At 40.6% G+C, this 25,276-nt stretch overlaps 1 protein-coding gene across 2 annotated transcripts in view; it reads left to right on the top strand.

Annotated features, from left to right (window-relative positions):
- The window catches only part of SHISAL2B (shisa like 2B), a 69,685-nt gene that overhangs the window by 9,665 nt on the left and 34,744 nt on the right, over window positions 1-25,276 (top strand). The window contains exon 3 of one of the 2 annotated variants that reach the window (XM_033929216.1): window positions 15,654-15,806. In XM_033929216.1, coding sequence (XP_033785107.1) covers window positions 15,654-15,806 — 153 coding nt within the window. Of the gene's footprint in view, window positions 1-15,648; window positions 15,807-25,276 lie in introns of both variants that reach the window. The other variant, XM_033929217.1, reaches the window with a different exon arrangement.

Below are 25,276 nucleotides of genomic sequence, written 5' to 3'. Positions count from 1 at the left end.
CTCGCCACAAGAGACACATCCTGTAGGCAGTCAGCCGACTTGGATGACTCTCCTCCTCGCCAGTGTCGTGGCACACCTGAAATCTCAAGAGGCACACTGGGTGTGCTGTGGCACGCAGTTTGCGATATACTGCTCTAGAGCATGGCTGTGAATCTGGCAAAGCTCAATCACTTGTAAACTAGGAGGGGGAATTTGTGTTGTTAATTAAACTTTTTTTTCTTTATGTGACAAACAACAAATCTTTTTTTGTTTATCCATTCTGTCCTATCAGTAGTCTAGCTTCTTTCAGTTTTTACTAAACTAAACAAAGCCTTAAGTTTATATACCGCATCATCTCCACGGAAGTGGAGCTCAGCACAGTTTACAAGCTTAAAAAAATAAAAAGAGAGAGGGAAAGGTTTACATGAGCATATATATAAAGGGAAGAGAAAGGGGGGGAAATGGTATTATATATTAGAGAAAAGCCAGGTTTTCAGTTGTTTGCGGAATAATTGAAGGGAGCCCAGGTTCCACAGCGGGATAGTGAGCTTGTTCCAAAGACCCGTGATTTTGAAGAGAAGGGATTTTCCCAGTTTACCAGCATAGAGAATACCGTGTAGAGAGGGAAAGGATAGTTTATGTCTGTGGGCGGATCTGGTGGAAGCAGGCCTCAAGGTGTTAAAGGATAGTGGGATTAGGGGAGGGAGGATGCCGTGAATGATCTTGAAAGCCAGGCAGGAGCATTTGAAGTGAATTCTGGGAAGCACTGGGAGCCAGTGAAGATTGGCCAGGAGTGGGGAGACATAGTCATATTTGCATTTTGCAAAGATCAGCTTGGCTGCAGTATTCTGGATAAGCTGGAGTCTATGAAGACTTTTTTTTGTAAGGCATAAGTAAATGACATTACAGTAGTCGAGTTTGGAGAGAATGATGGACTGGACAAGGACGAAATGTCTTTGGCGAAAGTAGGATCGTACTTTCCTCAGCATGTGGAGGCTGAAAAAGCATGATTTTGTCAAGGAGTTGAGGTGATCGTTGAAGGAGAGAGAAAATCAATGATGATGCCGAGGACCTTGCTTGAGAACTCAAGGTGCAGAGCAGAGACTGTGGGTAGTGTGAGGAGGGTGGGCAGGTGTTCTAACTTTGGGCCGAGCCAGAGTAATTTTGTTTTTGATTCATTTAGTTTCATCTGTACTGAGAGAGACCAGGCGTGGAGTCTCATTATGCATGATGTAATATTCTCCTGGAAGTTGGTTAGGTTGTGGTCTGTTTCAAGGAGGATAAGAATGTCGTCAGCGTATGTGTACATTGTCTCAAGGGGGGAAAGTTTGAGGAACTTCAGGGAGGTCAAATAAATGTTAAAGAGAATAGGGGATAGGTGAGATCCCTGAGGGACACCGCAAGATGGTGTCCATGGATTATTGTAAACTGCTTTGCCATTTCTTTAATGGAGGTAGTATATCAATGAGATGGTTTGGATAGGCTGGTGTGAGCTTCACCGCCAACGCCAGTAGTTAGAAATTATGATCAGGGTAGACTTCTAATGTCTATGGCCCAGAAATAAAGAAAAAATATATTTTAATTTAATCATGAAATTTTGAATTCAGGGCAGACTGGATAGACCATTCAGGTCTTTATTTGCCGTCATTTACTGTGTAAGACTAATGAACCCTAAACCCTCGAGGGGACCACATATTAACAATTAAGCAGACTTGAAAGTAATGGATCCATAGAAAAGAAATAATTTGCATGCATAAAACCCAAGAGCTCCCACTGCAAAAGTATGGAACTCTCTTCCAATAGAGATTCAAACATATACCATGCATATACCATATACAGAAAATATCTGAAAACATGACTATTCAAAAACCTCAATGAAGAATGCAACTTAAATTAATCTCCACTGGAAACCTACTGTATAAAACTGATTATGCCTTCTGCAACCATTGTTTCAGAATGTAATACTGTAACTAAATATACCAAAGTGTCTGCTAAAATAAGGACCTGAGCTCTATCATGTATTGTAGATAAAGTCCTATGAAATACTAATACCTGTAACCCACCTAAAACTCCATTCCAGTTATCATGTATTGTTTATAAAGCCCTATGTAATAATATATGTAACCCGCCTAGATCTCTACCTTAGGAGGATTTGGTGAGATATAAGACAAAAATACAACATAACATTTCAGGCCATTCAATCTGAAGGTGCAACAGATTTCTTTGAAGCTGCGAACAATTAATTTTATAGAGTTATAGTATTTTGTTCCAGTTGAGAGAAGCTTCAGAGAAACTTCAGAGAAACTTCAGGGTTCGGTGCTGGGGCCAATCCTGATCAATATGTATGTAAGTGACATTGCTGAAGGGTTAGAAGGAAAAGTGTGCCTTTTTGCAGATGATACCAAGATTTGTAACAGAGTAGACACCGAAGAGGGAGTGGAAAATATGAAAAAGGATCTGCAAAAGTTAGAGGAATGGTCTAATGCCTGGCAACTAAAATTCAATGCAAAGAAATGCAGAGTAATGCATTTGGGGATTAATAATAGGAAGGAACCGTATATGCTGGGAGGAGAGAAGCTGATATGCACGGACGGGGAGAGGGACCTTGGGGTGATAGTGTCCGAAGATCTAAAGGCGAAAAAACAGTGTGACAAGGCAGTGGCTGCTGCCAGAAGGATTCTGGGCTGTATAAAGAGAGGCGTAGTCAGTAGAAGAAAGAAGGTGTTGATGCCCCTGTACAGGTCATTGGTGAGGCCCCACTTGGAGTATTGTGTTCAGTTTTGGAGACCGTATCTGGCGAAAGACGTAAGAAGACTTGAGGCGGTCCAGAGGAGGGCGACGAAAATGATAGGAGGCTTGCACCAGAAGACATATGAGGAGAGACTGGAAGCCCTGAATATGTATACCCTAGAGGAAAGGAGAGACAGGGGAGATATGATTCAGACGTTCAAATACTTAAAGGGTATTAACGTAGAACAAAATCTTTTCCAGAGAAAGGAAAATGGTAAAACCAGAGGACATAATTTGAGGTTGAGGGGTGGTAGATTCAGGGGCAATGTTAGGAAATTCTACTTTACGGAGAGGGTGGTGGATGCCTGGAATGCGCTCCCGAGAGAGGTGGTGGAGAGTAAAACTGTGACTGAGTTCAAAGAAGCGTGGGATGAACACAGAAGATTTAGAATCAGAAAATAATATTAAAGATTGAACTAGGCCAGTTACTGGGCAGACTTGTACGGTCTGTGTCTGTGTATGGCCGTTTGGAGGAGGATGGGCAGGGGAGGGCTTCAATGGCTGGGAGGGTGTAGATGGGCTGGAGTAAGTCTTAACAGAGATTTCGGCAGTTGGAACCCAAGCACAGTACCGGGTAAAGCTTTGGATTCTCGCCCAGAAATAGCTAAGAAGAAAAAAAAAAAAAAAAAAAAATTTTTAATTGAATCAGGTTGGGCAGACTGGATGGACCATTCGGGTCTTTATCTGCCGTCATCTACTATGTTACTATGTTACTATGTAAGTAGAGTCTTGCTACCTGTGTTCTATGAATTCCAGATCTTCAAAAGGCTTGTGGATACGAGGGCGATCTACCCGAGTATGAAAGAAAGTAGCAAGCATGTTGAAACAAGTCTGTGTATGTTGTGACATGTCTCACGGTTACTCATGCACAGTTGCAGCTCAGTGTGGATCTAACATTCCAAGAGGCAAGATGTCAGGAGAGTCCTTGTGCGAATCAAGTAAGAATGCTAGATTTGGAGCACCTTCCAGTGAGAAAATTTCTCACAAAAGAGGGGAAAAAGCCAAAGGAGATCCATGAATACATGACTGCAGTTTATGGTGAGTCTGCCCCTATATAGTAAAATTTTGGAGCAAACAGTTTAAGTAGGGTAGAGAGTTCATTGAAGATGACCCTCACACTGAAGGGCTTGTGGAAACAACTTCCACAGAAATGTGCAAGAAAACTGAGGATTTAATTTTTTTCAGACAGATGAATTAAGGTTTCCTGAATAGCTGAAGAAATGGGCATCTTGACAGGTACAGTTTGGAAAATAATTCATGAAAAGTTGGGCATGTCCAAGGTTAATGCAAGATGCGTTCCAAGAATGCTGATGCCATGTCAGAAGGCCACAAGGCTCCAGTGCTCTCAGGGGAACTTTTTTTCATTGATTGGTGACTGGCAATGAGACCTGGTTCTATCACAAAGATCCTGAGTCCAAAATGGAGTCAATGAAGTAGAAGCACAAATCATCCCCCACCCCAAAATAGTTCAAGATAGAAAAATCTGCAGGCAAAGTCATAGTAACTCTCTTCTGGTCAGGTTGTATGATTATGCCACGCGCTTATATCAGATACAAAATCACCAGCACTAACTTGCTGCACTTCCTTTCACTCCAAATGAATATATAAATTCAAATAAACGTACTTTTCACTGTGTCTTTTATGAAAAAAATATATGCTCAGAGACCTGGAGACCAACTGGGAACTAAGCCCAAATTAAGCCTCGCCACACAATCATCGCATATAAATAATATATATTGCTGCAAGTGGTGCTTTTCAACAATCTTCAATATTCAAGATATTATAGAAAAAACTTATCTTGAGAATGCTTCAAGGTCCCGACGTGGACCACATTTTGTTACTGCTTCAGGGAACCTGAATTAAACTTGAACATTTACATCTAATAGGTAACTATTGATTGAAAACCTCTTCAATGTTGGAAATCTCCGAAAATGCAATTTAACTCAAAATGTGACTCAATAGTCGACAAGCAAACATACATTTCATCATTCACCATTTGCAGTCGTTTTCCCTTTTTTTCGGTTTAATTTCTGTCAGCTGAAAATCCAAGTTCGCAAAGATAAGAAGGTCCAAATGGTAACAAAGCCTTGATTGCTTTGTTGTTCAAGTTAGAATAACTATTGCATAAAGAATAAAAATAAAATTACTTGCTGTTAATTTTCAAGGACCAATCATGTCAAAGAATGGTACTTGTTTGGGCGGTTGTATCTTAAAGTATACAGACAGTCATAACACTGACAGACTCTTGCATATGTGACGTACATGTCATCTATTCTAGTATATACTTATGAAGGGAATTTTTAATAAGAAAGTAAAATTCTGGAATCTTTCATAGCACCCTCAGAATCTCTTCGGGACACACTACTATGTTGTAGCACACAGTTTGAGAGACACTGTGCTAATCTATAAAGAGCAGTCAGTCTGAAGCGCTGAGCATGAATTTTTCCCAGTGCTTACTTTTCAGCTTCATTTACTGAATCTGACCATTAATGCCTAGCTATAAGGGGATCATGCACATGGGTGGAGCATGGGTGGCCCATGTATGTGTCACTAAGTGATGCTCACATCATATTGCAAAACTATCAGCTTTGTACAAGTTCCGCTGAAAGAACCCCTCCCCCAAGACCAACTTGGATTGGAGGCTGTTGGGGTGGAAAAGAGTACAGCTGCTGTCTCTGCATCCATGTCTGGAGAGAAGAGTCTGGTTTCACTCATAAAATCCGGTTATATTTCCTGATATGGACTCACCTATTAAATATTTGGGTCTTGATATTGCTTTGAAAGATGTTTACCAAAACTCAATTGATGATTAGGGGTGTAGTCAACCAGTGGTGCAGTGTTTCTTAGTTAATCACTGCTAAATTGGAGGAATTGGACAAACACTATTAGACAAGTGGTTCTAAGTAATAGAGCCTCAAGTTTCTGTTTGCGGGATAATTTATTTATTTATATACCACTTATATATGGTTTTACATTTAGGTATTTTATCATATTTGTCTATCTGTCCCAACAGGCTCAAACTCTATCTAGTGTGCCTGGGGCACTGCTACAATTAAGGATACGCTCTCTATTTGCTTTTGGATTGAGAAGCTTGAAAATTTGCAGGGCACCAGGAATATGCATTTGTTGAATTTTCCATAGAATAGATTGATTTACTTAGAAATTTTGTTCAAAGAGGCATTATCCATCCTGATAAAGATGCTATATTACTATGCAAGTGTCCAATGGCATAGTAAGGGGGGGCTGGACTGCCCCTGGCACCAGCACCTCTTGGCCCCCCCATGCCATGCTCATGACCTCCCTTTCCAGTCCCCACCATAACACTTTAACATCTTCGCCAGCATGAGCAACTACTCTAGCCTGCTTCTCACGCCAGTCTGTCTCCCTCTGAAATCACTTCCGGGTCACGAGGCCAGGAAGTGATGTCAGAGGAAAAGTCAGCACAAACAGCAGGCCAAAGAATCTGCTCACGCTGGTGAAGATTTAAAGAGGCACAGGGAAGGGAGGATACAAGTGTGGCGTGGGGATGTGGAAGGAGTGGGGAGAGTGGAGAGGAGGGGGCGTGGAGGGTTGGCACAGAAGGAGTGGGAAGGACAGAGAGGAGGGTACAGAGGGGAACCATCGGCCTGGGCGCCTCCTACTCTTGCTACGCCACTTTAAGTGTCTAATAACATGGCAGAAGAAACTCTTATTTTCTTTGATCCTTCACAGTTGGAAAAACTTTTGGCTGATACAAAAGCTCTTTTATTAAAGCTTAGCATGCACTAAATGCTATGTGTCCTATTTTATACCTATAGACCATATGGAACTTAAGGTATACTAATGTCTGTTAGTGCATGATAAGCTTTAGTAAAAGGGCCTCAGAGCTCCTAAATAATTTTCTAGGGGATAAAGGTTGGGGGATTGTTAAAGAGTTCATATAATTGTAATACTGGTTTAACTTTTTTTCTTTGGGCCTCTTTTACAAATTTGTGGTAATGATTGACCTATGGCATATGGCAAATGCACTGAAACCTGTTCAATTAAAACTAAACTAAACTAAAGCTTAACTTGTGGGATACAATGGTCCCAATAGGCCAGGGGAGGAGGGGGGGGGGGGGGTTAGAGTGGAGGTCTGTTCAATTCCTATGGACTTTGGTGCATTTGCTGTGGGAGAATCACTGCCATGGCTATGAATGGGCCGAGTGGTCAATACCCATCATCATTCCCATGCCCATCATCATTTCATCATTTCCATGCTCTTCTGGTCTTCTTTTCTTGTATCGTTAGGTGCTTCCAGACACAACTTCAATAACACACGACCAGGCTCCGCTAACACTTCCCTGGTCGCTCGGGGTCGCAAAAGATTGTTCCAGTCTCTGCCAATTGATCTGGTCATCATCTCTGGACGTTCTAGTAGCCAGTTCCTCTGGTCACTACCGGAAACTCACTCTGGGCCATAGCAGTCAATCTGGTTTCTGGCTTCTGAGTCCCTACCAGTCCTGGACATCACTGGTCCCTCTGGTTGCCGACCTCTTGGCTCCAGCCAGTCATTCTGATTCCTCCACTGGTCACCACCAGTCTTCAACCACCACCACCATCTCCACCACCACCAGTCTTCCCCACGGATCTCTCTACCAGCCACTGTCAGCCAGGACTCCATCGGTATGCTGTTCCCTCCACAGACCCTCTGGTCACTGGTCACCCCTTGAGGACTCTCCAGGTCCTCCAGGCACTCTCATTGGGGACTCTTCTGGTTCCTCAGATGTTCTCTCACTCTGGGGCCATTACCAGTCACTCTGGTTGCTGGCCTTGGGTCCCCCAAGCACTCTCCCTGAGGTTTCTACCGTGGCCTGGAGTGCTAAAAGCTCTGATGCTGCTCTGACGCTCATAGAATTCCTGCATATTTCACTTTGCTGTAATATGATCTAATTAATAATAAGATGCTGTGTTATTCATTGAAAAATTATTCCAGCTTTTTGCTAGTGTTATTTTAACTCTCCAGGAGCATGGGGCCAATAAAATATGGCCCCATGCTCCTGGGGGAGGCCATCTTAAAAGGGCCAATAGTTTTATACTAGTCATGCCCACTCCTCATCTCCCCCCATCAGACCCCTCCAAAGGACACCCAACCACCCTTTCCCTCTGAAAGACCCCCTATTCCCTCAAGCAATTCCCCCATACTCCTGAAGAGACCTCCACCCTAACCCCCCCCCCCCCCGGGCCTATTGGGACCATTGTATCCCACACAAAAAAGGAAAAAAAAACACGTGTAAAATGTAGACAAAAGTGGAAGTGGGGAAGGGACACAATTGACCAACAGTGAGAACAATCAGTTTATTAAAACTACAGCATATGTAACATATATATAGCAAGCCTAATAGTCCATTAATCCTTATAGTCCTGGACCCCAACACGGTCTGTGTTTCGGCTGGAACAGCCTTCCTCAGGGGTATATGACTGAAGCCTCTCAACAAAATATGCAAAAGCCTGCTGTTCAAATGTTCCAGCTGCCCTGTCACCTCTTGTCTTTTCCTTTGATCTCAGAAAGCAAAAGAAATTACACTGAGGGTTTGTTGTGCCCTGCCTCACTTTCTTTTAGGGGTCCATTTACTAAGCTGTGGCAAAACGTGGCCTTAGTGCACCCTTATACAGGTCTTTCCCATGCACTGATGCCACTTTTTGCTGTGGCTGGAAAATGGCCAATTTTCCATTTAAATGACCATGCACTAATGTTGCCATTAGTATGCAAAAAAATAAGGGTGGCAAACCAATTTTTCACCTCACTTTGTTAAATATATGTTCCTATATTTTATTATGCAATACAACATATGTGATCTTTTTCTTTTAAGGTCTCCTGAGGAAGGCGATAGTTGCCGAAACACAGATTGTGTTGGTCTTTTATATATTCACTAGTCATTAAGCCCGTTACATAAACGGGTGCTAGAATATATGTATGTCTGTCTTTCTGTCTCTCTCCCTCCCACTGTCTCTCTCTCTCCCTGGCCCCCTTTCTCTGTCTTTCTGTCCCTCTCCCTGTGTCTTTCCTCCAGGTATTTCCCTTCCCCTCCAAGTTCCTGTGCAGCAGTATCAGCATTTTCCCCCACCCCCCTTCCCTACTCTTAGCACGATGTGGCCTGCTCCTTTTGGCCCCTCTCCCTTCCCTCCCGCGGTGTAGCCTGCTCCAAGGGCCCCCCCTTCCCTTATCGTGTTTCCCGCAGGCAGACCCAGCTTCTCCCTGCATGTACCGTTTTCTTTTTCTTTTTCCCTCCGTCGCGTGGCTGCCTGCCTGGTCCCACTGAGCAGCTCGCAGCTGGAGTCTCTTTCGGCGCTTCCCTGCCCGGTCCGCGGTCTGGCCTGCTCTGGGCGAGTGTCGCAGGGCTCCTCTCGATCCCCGCCAGCGTCGGAAGCCTTCTCCGACGCTGGTGCGGCTCATGAGAGGAGCCGACACTGCGATCTGGAGAGCAGGGAGTCCAACGCTGGCGGCTGGGAAGCAGTAAGGCTGGGGACTCGCACATGCGCACTCCTGCGGCCACGGACCTACATCTCACAGATCAGAGATCACGGAAGCACACAGTTGAGTGCGCATGCGCGGCTAGGGTTTTATATATATAGATTATTATCTGGACTGTGCTGCCTCACTTTTTTTTTTTTTTTGCATTTAATAATAATCCTTTTGTACTCCTGGTTCCATCCTATTTTGTGGTTTTTCCCACTTTTTGTGCTTTTTTCCATTAGCATGCAGGCATTAACAAAAACTCTCATGTGAGCCCTTACTGCCACAGGCTAATCCTGTGCTAACCAGTTAGCACATGGTAATGTAGCTGCACTGACTGATTAGCACAGATATGCCCATTTTCTACCCACAGACATGCCCTTTTGATGTACAAATAATTTTTTTTTTTGGGCATGCTCATAATTTGCGCACTTCAGAAGTGCCACATGACTCCACTTTAAGCTAAAGTTAACAAGACTAATTCCCTGTTTTACTAAGGTGCACTATGCGTCTTAGTGTTTGTTTAGCGCACGCTAAATATATGCACACACTAACTGCTAACATGTCCATAGACTAACATGCAGGCATTAGCGTTTAGCACGTGGTTAGTGCACACTAATATTTAGCTAAAACGCTTAGCGCACCTTTGTAAAAGGAGCCCTAAGAATGTTATAATGCCATTGTATCGCTCCATGGTGCTACCTCTTCTGGAGTATTGCGTTCAATTCTGGTCACCTTATCTCAAGAAAGATATAGTGGTGCTAGAAAAGGTTCAAAGAAGAGTGACCAAGATGGTAAAGGGGATGGAACTCCTCTCGTATGAGGAAAGACTAAAACGGTTAGGGATCTTCAGCTTGGAAAAGAGATGGCTGAGGGGAGATAGTTAAGCTCTGGAGGATGTGGTAAGAGCGGATAGCTTAGCTGGTTTTAAGAAAGATTTTGAAAAGTTCCTGGAGGAAAAGTCCATAGTCTGTTATTGAGAAAGACAGGAGGGAAGCCACTGCTTGCCCTATATTGGTAGCCTGGAATATTGCTACACCTTGGGTTTTGGCCAGGTACTAGTGACCTGGATTGGCCACCGTGTGAACAGGCTACTGGGCTTGATGGACCATTGGTCTGACCCAGTAAGGCTATTCTTATGTTCTTAAGTGGTTAGTGCAGCTTGGTATAAGGACCCCTTAATATTTTATTTATGAAATTTTCCAAAATACAATTCAAGACTAACTTTTAAACTGAAAACAGGTCTGGATACATCAATATTTCATAGAACAGAAAATAATCCAAGTCTATCATCAAGTCCAATATACCGTCCTCCAAAAGAAGAGTGGATACAATTGAAAATCAAGCAGCTTCAAGAATTATTATGGAAAGCAATTTTAAAAAGAAGAAAAGGGGAACATCAAATACAGAAATACATTACACCTTACTGACAGCTTCTTCTTTCCATTCCTGAAAAATGACTACACATAAGTAGGTGGCAATTTATCACTTAGGAGAAAGTGATAAATTGCCACTCTGCCCCACTTTTGTTACCTTCACTTTTTTTGTGCTACTGCAGATGCTGCTGTCCAGTGTGATTGGCTGCCTTGTCAATCTTTTGTTTCTACGTGGATGCTTTGTTTATTATAGGAGAATGCTGCCATGTAATTACTATAATTGCTCTGTTAAATAAGCAAATACTTGGTTGGGGTGGCTAGGGGCCTAGAAGTTAATTGAAGGGGCAACAAAGCTGAAGATTGACCTAAGGTGACTAACACAAGCCAGTGGACCTGCTCAAAGAGTTAGGGGCTGATTCTTCAAAAGGTGTCTCTATTGTAGGTGGCGGTAGACTTCCTACCACCATCTCACCAGCCAATTGGGATGCACGTGAAGGATGCCTATAATAACAATATAGGCATATGACTCACACCTACGCAAGCGTCTAGGCATGCCTACTGATGCCCAATGCAAGCGCTGGTGTGGTTTCCACCAGAAGTAGCCTAAGGTGTCCGTAAGCGTCCTTACGCATCTCTGTAGGCACGAGACAGAGATGCATATGTAGGCCTGTAAAATACTGAACTACATTTAAGGCATCTGTGAGATTTAAAAAAGACGCGATTCCCTAAAGGACACAAATGCATGATCGGCAGCCACCGAAATCGGCATTCTGTAAAGAATCAGGCCTTTAATGCTCACATAAATACAATAGACTGTCTTGTATTCTCAAGACAGACACTGTTTGTGTACCAAGACGGACACTGTTTGTGTACATATTCCACAATTTTATTTTTTATAATTGTTTCCACTGAGGTCAGGCTTACTGGTCTGTAATTTCCTGGATCTCCCCTTGAACCCTTTTAAAAGATCGGCATAACATTGGCCACCGTCCAATCTTCAGGTACTACAGATGATTTTAGCAACAGGTTACAAGCCACTAAACAACAGATCAGCAATTTAATGTTTGAGTTCTTTCAGTACCCAGGGATGTATACCATCCAATCCAGATGATTTATCACTTTATAACTTGTCGATTTGGCTTAGTACATCTTCCAGATTCACTGAGATTTCTTTCAATTCCTCTGCCTCTGCCTTGAAAACCATTTCCGGATCAGGTAGATTTCTTACATCCTCTTCCTTAAAGACTGAAGCAAAGAATTCATTCAGTCTCTCCACTATGGCCTTATCCTCTCTGAGTGCACCTTTTACTCCTTGATCATCCAACAGTCCCACGGATTCCCTCACAGGTATTCTGCTTCTGATGTACCTACAAAAAATTGTTACTATGAGTTTTTGCCTCTTTGGCAAGTTGTTCTTCATATTCTTGTTTAGCTTTCTTTATCAATGCTTTGCATCTAACTTGCCAGTGTTTATGTCTCTTCTTATTTTCTTCATTGGTATCCTTTTTCCATTCTTTAAAGGATGTTTTCTTGGCTATAATAGCCTCTTTCACTTCACCTTTTAACCATGTCAGCTCTCGTTTCCTCTTCCTTCCTCCTTTTTTAACACATTGAATATAGTACATCTGGTCTGGGCTTCCATGATGGTATTTTTAAACAACATTCTCACCTGGTTTATACTTCTGACCCTTGCTGCAAATCCTTTTAGCTTCTTTTTAATCATTTTCCTCATTTTATCATAGTCGCCCTTGCAAAAATTAAGTGATGTTACAGTAGATTTCTTTAGTAATGTCACTCCAGTTATTAGCTTAAATTTGTTCATGTTATGATCACTGTTTCACAGCAAACCCAACACAATTACCTCCCGTACTATGTCCTGCATTCCACCAAGGACCAAATCTAAAATATCTCCCCCTAATATCAGTTCCTGAACCAGTTGCTCCAAGAAGCAGTCATTTATGACATCTAGGAATTTTACCTCCCTAGCAGTCCCTGATGTAACATTTAGCCAGTCAATGTTGGGGTAGTTGAAATTTAGGTGGTGATTTCTCATACTCTCATCTTATTTCTGTGGTAGTTGAAATCACCCATTATTATATTGTTGCCCAATTTGCCAGCTTTCCTAATCTCTGAAAACATTTTATCTGTCTGCTCACTGTGTCCTGGGGAACAGTAGTATAACCCTACCCGTATATTCCTTCCCTTTACACATGGAATTTCTATCCATATGAATTCCATACTGCTATCTGTGTCATACAGAATGTTTATTTTGTTTGATTCAATTCCCTCTTTAACATATAGCGCAAGCCCCCTTCAATTTGATCCACTCTATCCTTGCGGTATAATTTGTACCCAGATAACACAATGTCCCTTTGATTGTCCTCCTTCTACCAGGTCTCTGAGATGCCTATTATATCTACCTCATCATTCAGTGCTATATACTCTAAACTCTCCTACTTCATTTTTTAGATTTCTAGCATTTGTACACAGACATTTCAAATTGTGTTTTTTCCTTGTATCTGCAGGCTACTGATAAGATGACAGGGATAACTTGATATCTTTACTCTGCTTCTCTCTTAAGAACTCTTGGCTTTCATTCACCATTATTAAAACCTCTCTGTTGGGATTCCCTAAATGTTCTGATTCAACAGTATCCTTCAAGGATACTCCACACTGAACCATCTGCTCCTGGGTGACTTTTGGCTCCCCCCTTCCCTCCAAAAAATCTTAGTTTAAAAGCTTTTTAAATTTTAGCACCAGCAGCCTGTTTCTAAGAACCCATTCCTTTCAGATCTCTGGCTGTCATCACCAAAACATACTAGGGACTTCCCCAAGGCACACTGGTTGAAAACTATCTATCTAAGGCAGGGATCTCAAAGTCCCTCCTTGAGGGCCACAATCCAGTCAGGTTTTCAGGATTTCCCCAATGAATATGCATGAGATCTATGTGCATGCACTGCTTTCAATGCATATTCATTGAAGAAATCCTAAAACCCGACTGGATTGCAGCTCTCAAAGAGGGACTTTGAGATCCCTGATCTAAGGCAATTGAATCACAAAGCTTTGGAGGGGTAGACATGAAATTGATGGTAGAAGCAGAGGAAGAAGGTAGCAAATATTCATTAGAGTTCTTGAATCAGCTGCAACACTAGTGGGAATCAGGAGGATGATCTATGATCTCCTGTAATCCAACAGCCAAGCTAAACAGAGATTTCATTAAGAGGAAAGTACCAACTGCAGTAGCTTTCAGTGAAAATATGAGAACAATTGTTTGCTCCCATCTTTACACAGGGGCAAAATACGTCAGAGGCAAGTATAGGGTAAGGAGAAGCAGGAGACCAGCATCAGGTAAAGCCAACAGAGATCAGTGGCAGTCATAGAATCAGATAAATCATCTTGTGAAGGATTTCCAGAATCACCAGATATTGAAAGTTTTGAGGTTGAGGTTGATCTGGAAAAGCTACTTGTTATTGTGATAAAGAGGTCTTTATTGTCAAGACCAAGAGAATCCCACAAATAGAGCATGTAGTAGAGAACATGAGAGATTCCCCTGGCTTTTCATATTCTGTTTGTCTTCAACCATGGTTGCAGCAGAAGTAGCCCCCAAAGATGCAGAGAGAAAATCAAATACAAAATTACAGGTAAGGACACATACCAAGTTTCCAAGTTTTATTAAAAATTTGATAAAACGGTTATATAATTTCTAAGTGATTTACATTAAAATAAATGATACATACAAAGAAGACATATAAACAATACTTATATTAATACTGACTTACAAGAGACACCAGGGAAAAAAGGGGGAGAACTACAATTTTTAAAAGCAAAGAGACATTCAAGGTAAGCACATTAAGGGAGATTAGAGTTTTTCAAAAGGAAGCATTGTCAGAAGGCTGTCAGTAGAGAGAAGATAATGGACCATCATTCAGTTAGTGGAATACTGCCTCATTTGCACAGATAACCCCCATTCAACTGGGTTCATAGAAGGATACTGATATTAGAATGAGAACTTCATCCAGCACTGCAAGCAGCAGTGAAAGAATAGATAAAGAAAAAGTCAGTGTGCCAAGCTCAGCCCCCAGCTTCTTCCCTCAGTGAAGTGGCAAATGAGCAGAATCAAGGTGCATATAAGCAAGTCTCCATGGAAAAGATAAGATGGGGATCAGCATCACTAACCAGAGACCTGAAGCAGGCAGCATTAAAGGTGGTGAATCAGTCTCCATCATGCCCTGCAGGTCATTGAGAGAGCATACTGTTTTACATGGAAAAAATGTAACTCTATTTAATAGGATGGGCATGAGAAAATGTTTTGATTTGGTTACCCTATGGTTTGTTTACAGGTAACCATTGGTCTCACCCAGTATAGCTATTCTTAAGTTCTTGTCGTTAATAGTGACATGAAGTCTGAAAAAGAGGCAAAGCAACATCAAAATTGACAAAAGAGGGATCATTTTTTTCTTCTCTTGTCTTCTCTCTCTCTTTCTCTTTACTTTACTTTCTTAAGAATTGTAGTTTCTTTCCGATATTAAATTGTAAACTGCTTTGAGTGTCTCCTTTTTAGGTGATATTCCAATAATTTTCTAAACAAGAAACAAACAGTATATTGGCACCAACATTGGTATAAAATTACCAAAAGGATGAGAGAAGGGTAAAGTGGCACCAACGTTCACTAGAAAAACCAAAGGCCCTGTGAGAGGGGCACTGATATTAGTCAGAAGACCTACAGGCAATCAGGATGATAAGTTTAGTTACTGCTGCTCTGTAGGTATGGGGGTTACCTCACAAAAATTTGACCATCAGAAATCAGTGGACAGGTCAGCATTAAAGTGGCATCAGTACTATTTCTAATTTATTTTAAGGCAATTTAAACATGTCTTTTGCAAGGCCATATTATCAACAATAATCTGAAATTTAATTAATCATACAAAATGAAGCACAAAAAAAATCAGCTACAATAACTGTATTAAGCACTTATATAGTGTGACAAATCAAATATTGGGTGTGATATAATTATGATTATTTTTTCAGCATAGGTGCTTTGATTGGATTGGGGGTTGCTGCTTTGGTGTTACTCGCATTCATCATCACCGTCTGTGTGCTTTGCTATTTATTTCTGTATACAAAACCACAGAGACTAGACTCTGGCCTGAAACTACAGCATCTGGATTCCTCATCTATCAAAGAAGGTAAGTGAACAGACATTTCTTTGCCAAGTATCTGAACTATGGTTAAGAGAATAAATCACATTCAGCCTCTGGCAGTATTCAAATCCAGGCTGAACACCCTTTTTTGAAGCAGCTTTTAAGTCTTAACCCTACCAACTAGTAAAACACTATACAGTGATATCTTGGAATCCAAACTTAATCTGTTCCAGAACCCCGTTTGAGTTCCAAATCATTCGAGTTCCAAGACAATTTTTCCCATTTAAAATAATAGAAACTGGATTAATCCATTCCTGGGTCCCACAAACTCAATTTCTATCAGTAAATACACTGGATTTTAAGATACAATATTAAAAATAATAATACAGTACAGTATTTTCCTCACTATACTACACAAAGGCGAAATCACATGAGGTGCTTTCACTAGAGCTTCCGACAATGAACTGAACAACGTATGGGTGGCCCGAGCACTGGGGAAACATATGCACAAACGCACACGAACAACGTGCAGGGTGTTCAGATTCCAAAGCAGCATTCGGATTCGGGAGCAAAATTTGCTTGATTTTGTTGTTTGGATTCCAAGTTGTTTGAGTACTGGGGCGTTTGGATTCCAAAGTATCACTGTATTTGTTTATCATTCCCTCTGTAGTCCTCCCTACCCCTTCATCCCTTTGTATTTCCCTACATTAGCAGCTTATACTGATTCACCCTTTTGTCCACAGCTCTTTTGAGCAGGGATCGTCTCTTGAGTGTTTAATTTACAGCGCTGCGTACTTCAGGTAACGCTATAGAAATAATAAATAGTAGTAATAATAGTAGTGATAGATATAGCAGCTTCCATTGAGATTTCTATTGTTCAACTGGGTGTAACCTGATTTGTTTTAAACTCACAATTTGGGTCTGGCTTAGATTTACCTGGTTTTCTTTGTCTCTGCATTTTTTTTCTATGAGGTAACTAAATTTTAGGGCCAGAGAAGTAGTCTAGTGGTTCAACTATGAAAGTCTTTACACATAAACACAATAAGTACATAAGAATTGCCATACTGGGACAGACAAAAGGTCTATCAAGCCTGTATCCTATTTCCAACAGTGGCCAACCCAGGTCCCAAATACCTAGCTAGATCCCTAGTAGTAAAACAGATTTCATGCTGCTTATCCTAGGAATAAGCAGTGGATATCCCCCAAGCCATCTTAATAATGGCCTATGGACTTCTTATAGGAAAGTATCCAAGCCCTTTTTAAAAACCCACTAAGCAAACTGATTTCACCACATTCTCTGGCAATGAATTCTGGAGTTTAATTACATGTTGCGTAAAGAAATATTTATCTAGTTTATTTTAAATCTATTACTTAGTAGCTTCATTGCATGCCCCCTAGTCCTAGTACTTTTGGAAAGATTGAACAAGCAATTCACATCTACCCTTTCCACTCCACTCAGTATTTTATAGACCTCTATCATATCCCCCCTGAGTCATCTCTTCTCTAAGCTGAAGAGCCCTACCCACTTTAGCCTTTTCTCATACTTAAGTCATCCCAACCCTTTTATCATTTTCATCGCCCTTATCTGTACCTTTACTAATTCCGCTATATCTTTTTTCAGATATGGCAACCAGAACTGCACACAGTATTCAAGTTGTGACCATACCATAGAAAGATACAAGGGCATTATAACATTTTCCTCTTTGTTTTCACATTCCTTTCCTAACTCTTCCTAACATTCTGTTTGCCACCGCACATTGAGCTGAGGATTTCAACATATTCTCAACAATGGAATCTAGATCCTTTTCCTGGGTAGTGATGTAGGGGTGGTTCCTTCCTCACACACCTGGGGTTAGGTCTCTATGATGTCACAAAGCCTGAACCATCTTTTGCAAGAAGAGAAAAAAGAAATTATCTTTGTTGCCTGCTGCCTGGCAGGTGCATTCTGGACTTGTTTATAAGAACTCTGTGTTTCTTCAGTCAAGGACATCTGCCCAGCTCAGCTCCTGAGAAAGTTGTAGGAGGAATTAGCTTCCATGTTCGGTATGTGTCTCTCTCTTATCTACTGAGGCACCTCTCTGGAAGGCTGGTACATGAAGATATCGAATGGCTACTAATTGGTGAAAGACTACTAATTGGGACTGATGCTGGATTGGTCAGAGGGAGGTCATCTGATGAAAACTAAGGAGAAGAAGGCTAATTAATATTTAGTCTGTGCTGAGGTGTAAGGGAACTTGGATCTTAGCATATGTCTCTCTGCACACCTTCTATAATAATAAAAAATCTGATGTTACCTCTTGTAATTAGCTCTACAAAAGAGCGAAGAAATAAAGAACTGCTTTTGAAACGGACCTGGTTTTCACTTCACATAAGGAAACTGTTACTGAGAGGCAAACCTAATTTACAGCTTTTCCAGTGACTAACAGACTGTTCCTGATCAAAAGAATTCTATCTGCTGCTGCACTGAGGAGAAGAAGGATTCCGTTTCCCCGATTCTGCTAAGCCTAATCTGAGGGTGAGAGAAAGGAATTATATTTTCTTCCAGTGGGGCTAGAGAGAATTTTATTGTCTTTGGGATAAGGAAAGGTAAGCTCCGTGGTGATAAACTATTTTAGATTGCTGCTATTCAGGAATTATTATTATAAGGAATTACCTAGTGTGTAAGAAATAGTTATATTTGCTCATTTACTTAGGGATTATTGTGTAATAATTATGAAATGAGATATATGTATGTATAGAGACATTGTGAACAATAATTAGTTATTATTTACTGCTGGCTTGTGAATTATATTTTTCTATTTCTATAATAAAATATTTCATATAGCCCTGGTCTCTATTCTTAGAATAAACTGGCAAAAATACAGAATCCAAGGAGGTGTTTATGGGTTGCCTAGCAACGAGATATGCACTAATTTGTTATACCCATAAATCTACCTACAGTGACTCCTAACATAGAAATCAGCATCATGTAGCTATAGTTCATTTTCCTCTTTCCCACATGCATTACTTTGCACTTGCTCACATTAAAAATAATTTGTCATTTTGATACCAAGTCTTCCAGTTTCATAATGTTCTCTTGCAATTTTTCACAATCCCCTTGTGATTTAACAACTTTGTGTCAACATCAAATTTAATTATCTCACTAGTTATTCCCATCTCTAGATAATTGATAAAATATGTAAAAAAAACAACAGCGGACCCAACACAGACCCACTATTTACTCTTCTCCATTAAGAATATTGACCATTTAAACCTATTCTCTGTTTTCTGTCTTTCAACCAGTTCTTAATCTATAATAGGACATTACCTCCTATCCCTTGACTTTCTAAATTCTTCAGAAGTCTTTCAAGAGGTACTTTGTCAAATGCCTTTTGAAAATCCAAATACACAATATCAACTGGTTCACCCTTATCCACATGTTCATTCACCCCCATTTTTCCCAGCACCGACATCATACTCACTGGTCTATAATTTCTCGGATCACCTCTGAAACCCTTTTTTTAAAAAATCAGCATCACATTGGTCACCCTCTAGTCTTCTAGTACTATGCTGGATTTTCAATTCTATCAACACTCTGGGATGTATACCATCTGGTCTAGGCGATTTGCTACTGTTCAGTTTGTCAAATTGACCCATTACATCATTCAGTGTTACAGAGATTTGTTTGAGTTTCTCTGATTCATCAGAATTGAATACCATTTCCGGCACCAGTAACTCTCCCACGTCTTCCTCAGTGAAGACCAAAGCAAAGGATTCATGTAATCTCTCCGCTATGGCTTTGTCTTCCCTGAGAGCCCCTTTTATTCCTTGGTCGTCTAGTGGTCCAGCTATGTGTTTGAAATTGCATTTTAACTATGTTGTATTAATCTGATCATTAGATGTAATGTATATGAGATTGTATTTATTAATTGAAATTTTTCCTTTTTCTGTGTTGTGAACTGCCTAGAACTGCTGGTAGAGCGGTATACAAGAAAATAAATTGTTATTATTATTATTATTTTCTTTCCAACTTCTTGCTTTTAATATACCTGAAAAAGATTTTACTAGGTGTTTTTGCTTCCAGCACAATCTTCTTTTCAGGGTCTCTCTTTGCCTTCTTTATTAGTGCCTTGCATTTGACTTCACCATAGCAAATGGGAGTTATCTCTGGTACATAAGCTGATTTCATATGCGTAGCGCAACGGGATATCAGATATGACCTACGAGTATTAGCACTCTTCGGTTTGTATTTATGTCATTTCCTCATTCATCCCTGCGTAATGCATTTTTGTTTATGTTTTATATATAATGCTTTTTTTTGTGATTTTCTTATTCTTTTATACTTAATTAAATAATTTAAATAGTTTAAATGAACTTAGCTTCATAGCGAACATGCTTCAACTTTAGAATGAAGCTCCCCAGTGCCATTCATTCTAAAGTTGAAGCATGTTCGCTATGAAGCTAAGTTCATTTAAACTATTTAAATTATTTAATTAAGTATAAAAGAATAAGAAGTTCACAAAAAAAAGCATTATATATAAAACATATACAAAAATGCATTACGCAGGGATGAATGAGGAAATGACATAAATACAAACCGAAGAGTGCTAATACTCGTAGGTCATATCTGATATTCCGTTGCGCTACGCATATGAAATCAGCTTATGTACCAGAGATAACTCCCATTTGCTATGGTGTTGTCGTATTTATATATTTATCATAAATATTAAAGAGTGACGAGGATTGCATTTGACTTGACATTCCCTGTGCTGTTTACACTTATTTTCAGTCAGATCCTTCTTCCATTTTCTATAGGATTCTCTTTTAGCTTCCTTCACCTAACTCGTTAACCACATTGGCTACCATTTGGTCTTATTTCCTCCTTTAATACATGGAATATATCTAGTCTGAGCTTCCATGTTGGGGGTCACGTCACACTATGAGTGGGTGAAGAGGTGTTCTATGCCTGCTCTGGGGCTTGACCCTCCACTCTAGATAAACTATTTCTTGAAACTGATCTTGGGACCACTGTTCACAAACAAATTTCTTAACCTATGGACAGATATCTCATGAGATCTCAGGACCCTCACGTCTGTGAAATCCACAAAAAAAGACTGAGATCATGCATGGCCTGGAGCCAACAAGATGGTGGGGCTTGTGGCAGTTTCGCAGTTTACCGAGACAGCCCTGAGTGATCTTAAGGTGGCAGTTGCCCAAGCTCCACAGATGGATCAATTATCCTCTCAAAAAACTCAGCTGGTACAATTGTTATCTGATGCAGCGACCCGCATCACTGAATTAGAATGAGTGTTGACCATAGAGGATGCAACCTCCATCCATGCTGCCAACCTGGCAACTCTTCAGGAACTGGTTAAATTACACGCTGACAAGCTAGAAGACTTTAAAAATCGGTCACACCATGTTAACTTACGATTTCTAGGTCTGTCAGAATCCATACCAGAAAGGCGGCTGTTGGAAAAGCTGGAATGTTCTATGGAAGCAGAGTTTCCCTCACCCTTGGGCCCAACACACATAGAACACACATATCGGATAGGGCCAAGGCTTGGCTGTGTTCAGCGGCCCAAGGTGGTGATTGAGAGGTTTCATAATTATCAACATAAAGTGGAATTACTGCGCCAGGATCATGCCAAAAAAGACACTCTGCAGTATGAAGGAACATCTATATGCATCAGTCAGGATTTCTCGGCGGTCCTTACAGACAAGTGCAAACCATTCTATCCATTATGTACAAAATTGGTAGAATTGAAACAGTGCTTTATGTTTATATATCCAGTTATACTTAAAATTCATCACGATGGCACATGGAAATTTTTTGATACTGTGCAAACAGCTGGTGATTATGTCAACACTCTTTCCATCCTGGACTCAGGCATTGTTTGGTGCAGTTTTGAGTTGTGTACATTTGTCAATGATGCTGAACTGTTTTGTAGATCTGAGAGGTATATTTGATTTTTTGGTGAAGCATTTTCCTGTCCTTATGTGCTGAATCCCAGGATAACATAGGTAGTAGCATAGTGGCATGCTTCTGAGGTGGGGGGAGGGAGGGGGGGGGAGGTCCCCCTGGCATTTTTTCCATAACTTGAAACCTATCTTCTCCAAACGGGGGAGATGTACTGTGGGGATATAACTGGGATGGGTATGGTGCGACTACATGCACCAATATAGAGCAGATAACACATTTTCAAGAATTTATTATTATATTGGTGTCAGAGTCGATCTTTCCTCGGATTGAAGATGCAAAGATTGGCCCTATGGAGGTATCAGATCACATTTTAATATGGGTAGATATTTCTCTCGGGGGACAGAAGTGACCAGGTGACAGTTGGAGATTCCCTGCTTATTTAAGTGGAGATTCAAAATTTGTTGCTTACTTGCAAAAAAAATGGGAAGAGTATTTGCAGTTTAATTCTCAAAATCTTTATTACCCAATATTGGTTTGGGGGACCGCAAAAGTGGTCCTCCGGGGTGACATTATTGTTTATATTTATTAGTATTTATATACCATTTTTCATTACAACATCAGTGCAGTTTACAACAATTTAAAAGGAAAAGAACGCCAATATTTATAGGATAGATAATAGCATAGTAAATGACGGAAGATAAAGATCTGAATGGTCCATCCATCTGCCCATTAGTTATACCCATTAAAAATACATGATTAAATTAACTTGTCTCTTCTTTGATATTTCTGGGTCATAGACTGTAAAGTCCACTTGGTATTGTCCTAGGTTCCAAATGCTTTAGTTGCCATCCAAGCTCACTCCAGCCTATCCAACCATTCTGTTTGCAGGATATCTACCATAAAGTTTGGCCAGTAACATTCTAATGTTCCAAGTTAGTAAAGTTCCCATTAATGCCCTTCCCAGCCCATCCTACACCAAATCACCACATATGGGACACAGACCGTGCAAGTCTGTCCAGTACCAGCATTAGTTCTTTAATTTACATTCTTCATTTTCTAATTAGAAATCCTCTATGTTTATCCCACGCTTTTTCTAATTCTGTTACAGTTTTCCTTTCCACCATTTCCCTCGGGAGGGCATTCCAGGCATCTACCACCCTCGCCATGAAAAAAAATTTCCTAATATTGCTCCTGAGCCTTCTTCCCTGCAACCTCAAGTTACGCCCTCTAGTTTTACCATTTTCTCTTCTCTGGAAAAGATTTGGTTCTATATTAATATCTTTCAAGTATTTAAACATCTGTATCATAGCATCCTTCTGGCTACAGCCACCGCCTTATCACACTGTTTAGCTGCCTTTAGATCCTCAGACACAATCACCCCAAGGTCCCTCTCTCTGTCAGTGTTTATCAGCCTCTCACCTTCCAGCACATACAGTTCCCTCGGATTTCTAACCCCCAAATGCATCACTCTGCACTTCTTCGCATTGAATTTTAATTGCCAGACGTTAGACCATTCTTCTAACGTTTTCAGATCCTTTTTCATATTTTCCATTCCCTCCAAGGTGTTACAAATCTTGGTATCATCTGCAAAAAGGCTAACCTTACTTTCTAAACCTTCAGCAATACCGTTCACAAACATATTGAACAGAATCAGTCCCAGCACCAATCCTTGAGGCACTCCACTACTCACCTTTTCCTCCTCCGAGCAAATTCCATTAACCACCACCCTCTGGCGTCTGTCCATCAACCAGCTTCTAATCCAGTTCACCACTTTGGGCCCTAACTTCAGCTCAAAAACTTTGTTTAAGAGCCTCATATGAGAAACCATGTCAAAGGTTGTGCTGAAATCTAAGTAAATTACTCTAGCACACATCCTTGATCCATTTCCCTGGTCACCCAGTCAAACAATTCAATCAGATTCATTTGGCACGATTAACCTTTAGTAAACTCATGTTGCCTCGGATCTTGTAATCCATTAAATTCTAAAAATTTCACTATCCTTTCCTTCACCAACGTTTCCATTATTTTTCTAATAACTGAAGAGAGACTTACTGGCCTGTAGTTTCCCACTTCATCTCTGCAAACACTTTTATGAAGAGGGACCATATCCGCTCTTCTCCAGTCCAGCAGAACCTCTCCTGTCTCTAAAGATTTATTGAACAAATCTTTAAGAGGATCTGCCAGAACCTCTCAGAGCTCCCTCAATAAGCTGGGATGGATCCTGTCTGGTCCCATAGTTTTGTCCATCTTCAATTTTTCAAGTTGTTCATAAACACTTTTGGAATGATGCGGCATCCATTCCATTCTCAGGTATAACTTTGCTAACCAAATCACAGTCCTTCTCCATGTTTTTCTTCTGTGAATACCAAACAGAAGTATTTGTTTAGTACGTTTCTTTGTCCTCATCACTCTCCACATAGTGGTTCATTCCTTCTTTCAGTCTCATAATTACATGTTTTGTCTTTCTCTTTTCACTAATATACCTGAAAAATATTTGTCTCCCTCTTTTATATTTATAGCCATTTGCTGTTCCGCTTGCTCTTTCGCCAGATGTATCTCTCTCTTGACTTCTTTCAGTTTCATCTGATGTTCCTTTCTGTACTCCTCTTCTTGAGTTTTTTTTATATTTTACAAACGCCAATTCTTTTGCCTTTATTTTTTCCACTGCTACTTTGAAGAACCATATCTGTTTCTTTTTTCTCTTATTTTTATTTATTTGCTTCACATAAAGGTCAGTATCTCTTTTTATTGCACCTTTCAACTGTTTTTCCACTTCTCTTATATCTTCCCATCCAATCAGCTCTTTCTTCAGGCACTATCCCATGCTACTAAAGTCCTTTCATTTGAAATCCAGGATATGAGTTTATTTATTTATTTCATTTTCTATACCGTTCTCCTAGGAGAGCTCAGAATGGTTTACATGAGTTTATTCAGGTACTCAAGCATTTTTCCCTGTCTGTTCCGGTGGGCTCACAATCTATCTAGTGCAGTGATTCCCAACCCTGTCCTGGAGGAACACCAGGCCAATCGGGTTTTCAGGCTAGCCCTAATGAATATGCATGAGAGAGATTTGCATATGATGGAAGTGATAGGCATGCAAATTTGCTTCATGCATATTCATTAGGGCTAGCCTGAAAACCCGATTGGCCTGGTGTTCCTCCAGGACAGGGTTGGGAACCACTGATCTAGTGTACCTGGGGCATTGGGGGGATTAAGTAACTTGCCCAGGGTCACAAGATTGAACGCACAACCCTTGGGTGCTGAGGCTGTAGCTTTAACCACTGCACCACACTCTCCCCTCCTGTAGAAGTAATAGAAAGAGAAAAAATAAAATTAATAATCCATTGGTCGCAGCATAGTATGTTGCCTGAAATTAAGAAATGTAAGATTTTTAAACATATAAAAAATCTGCAGTCACTAAAATTAAGAAGAAAATGCCAAACTGAATAGGTAAGTCTTTAAGGAGGCTCTGAATTTTGAGTATGTAGGCTCGCAGCATAATTATTGCTTATATGTCAGCACATAGGAAAAGAATACCCTCCTAAAAAGTCGCTACTTGAAATGCTCTATTCTGAAATACCATGAGGAGTATCTTGCAGCACAAATGGCCTTG

Source organism: Geotrypetes seraphini, chromosome 1 (assembly GCF_902459505.1).
Source record: "Geotrypetes seraphini chromosome 1, aGeoSer1.1, whole genome shotgun sequence".
Lineage (NCBI taxonomy): Eukaryota > Metazoa > Chordata > Amphibia > Gymnophiona > Dermophiidae > Geotrypetes > Geotrypetes seraphini.
The sequence above is the reverse complement of the archived record's forward strand: the minus strand, read 5'-3'. Positions and strand labels throughout refer to the sequence as shown.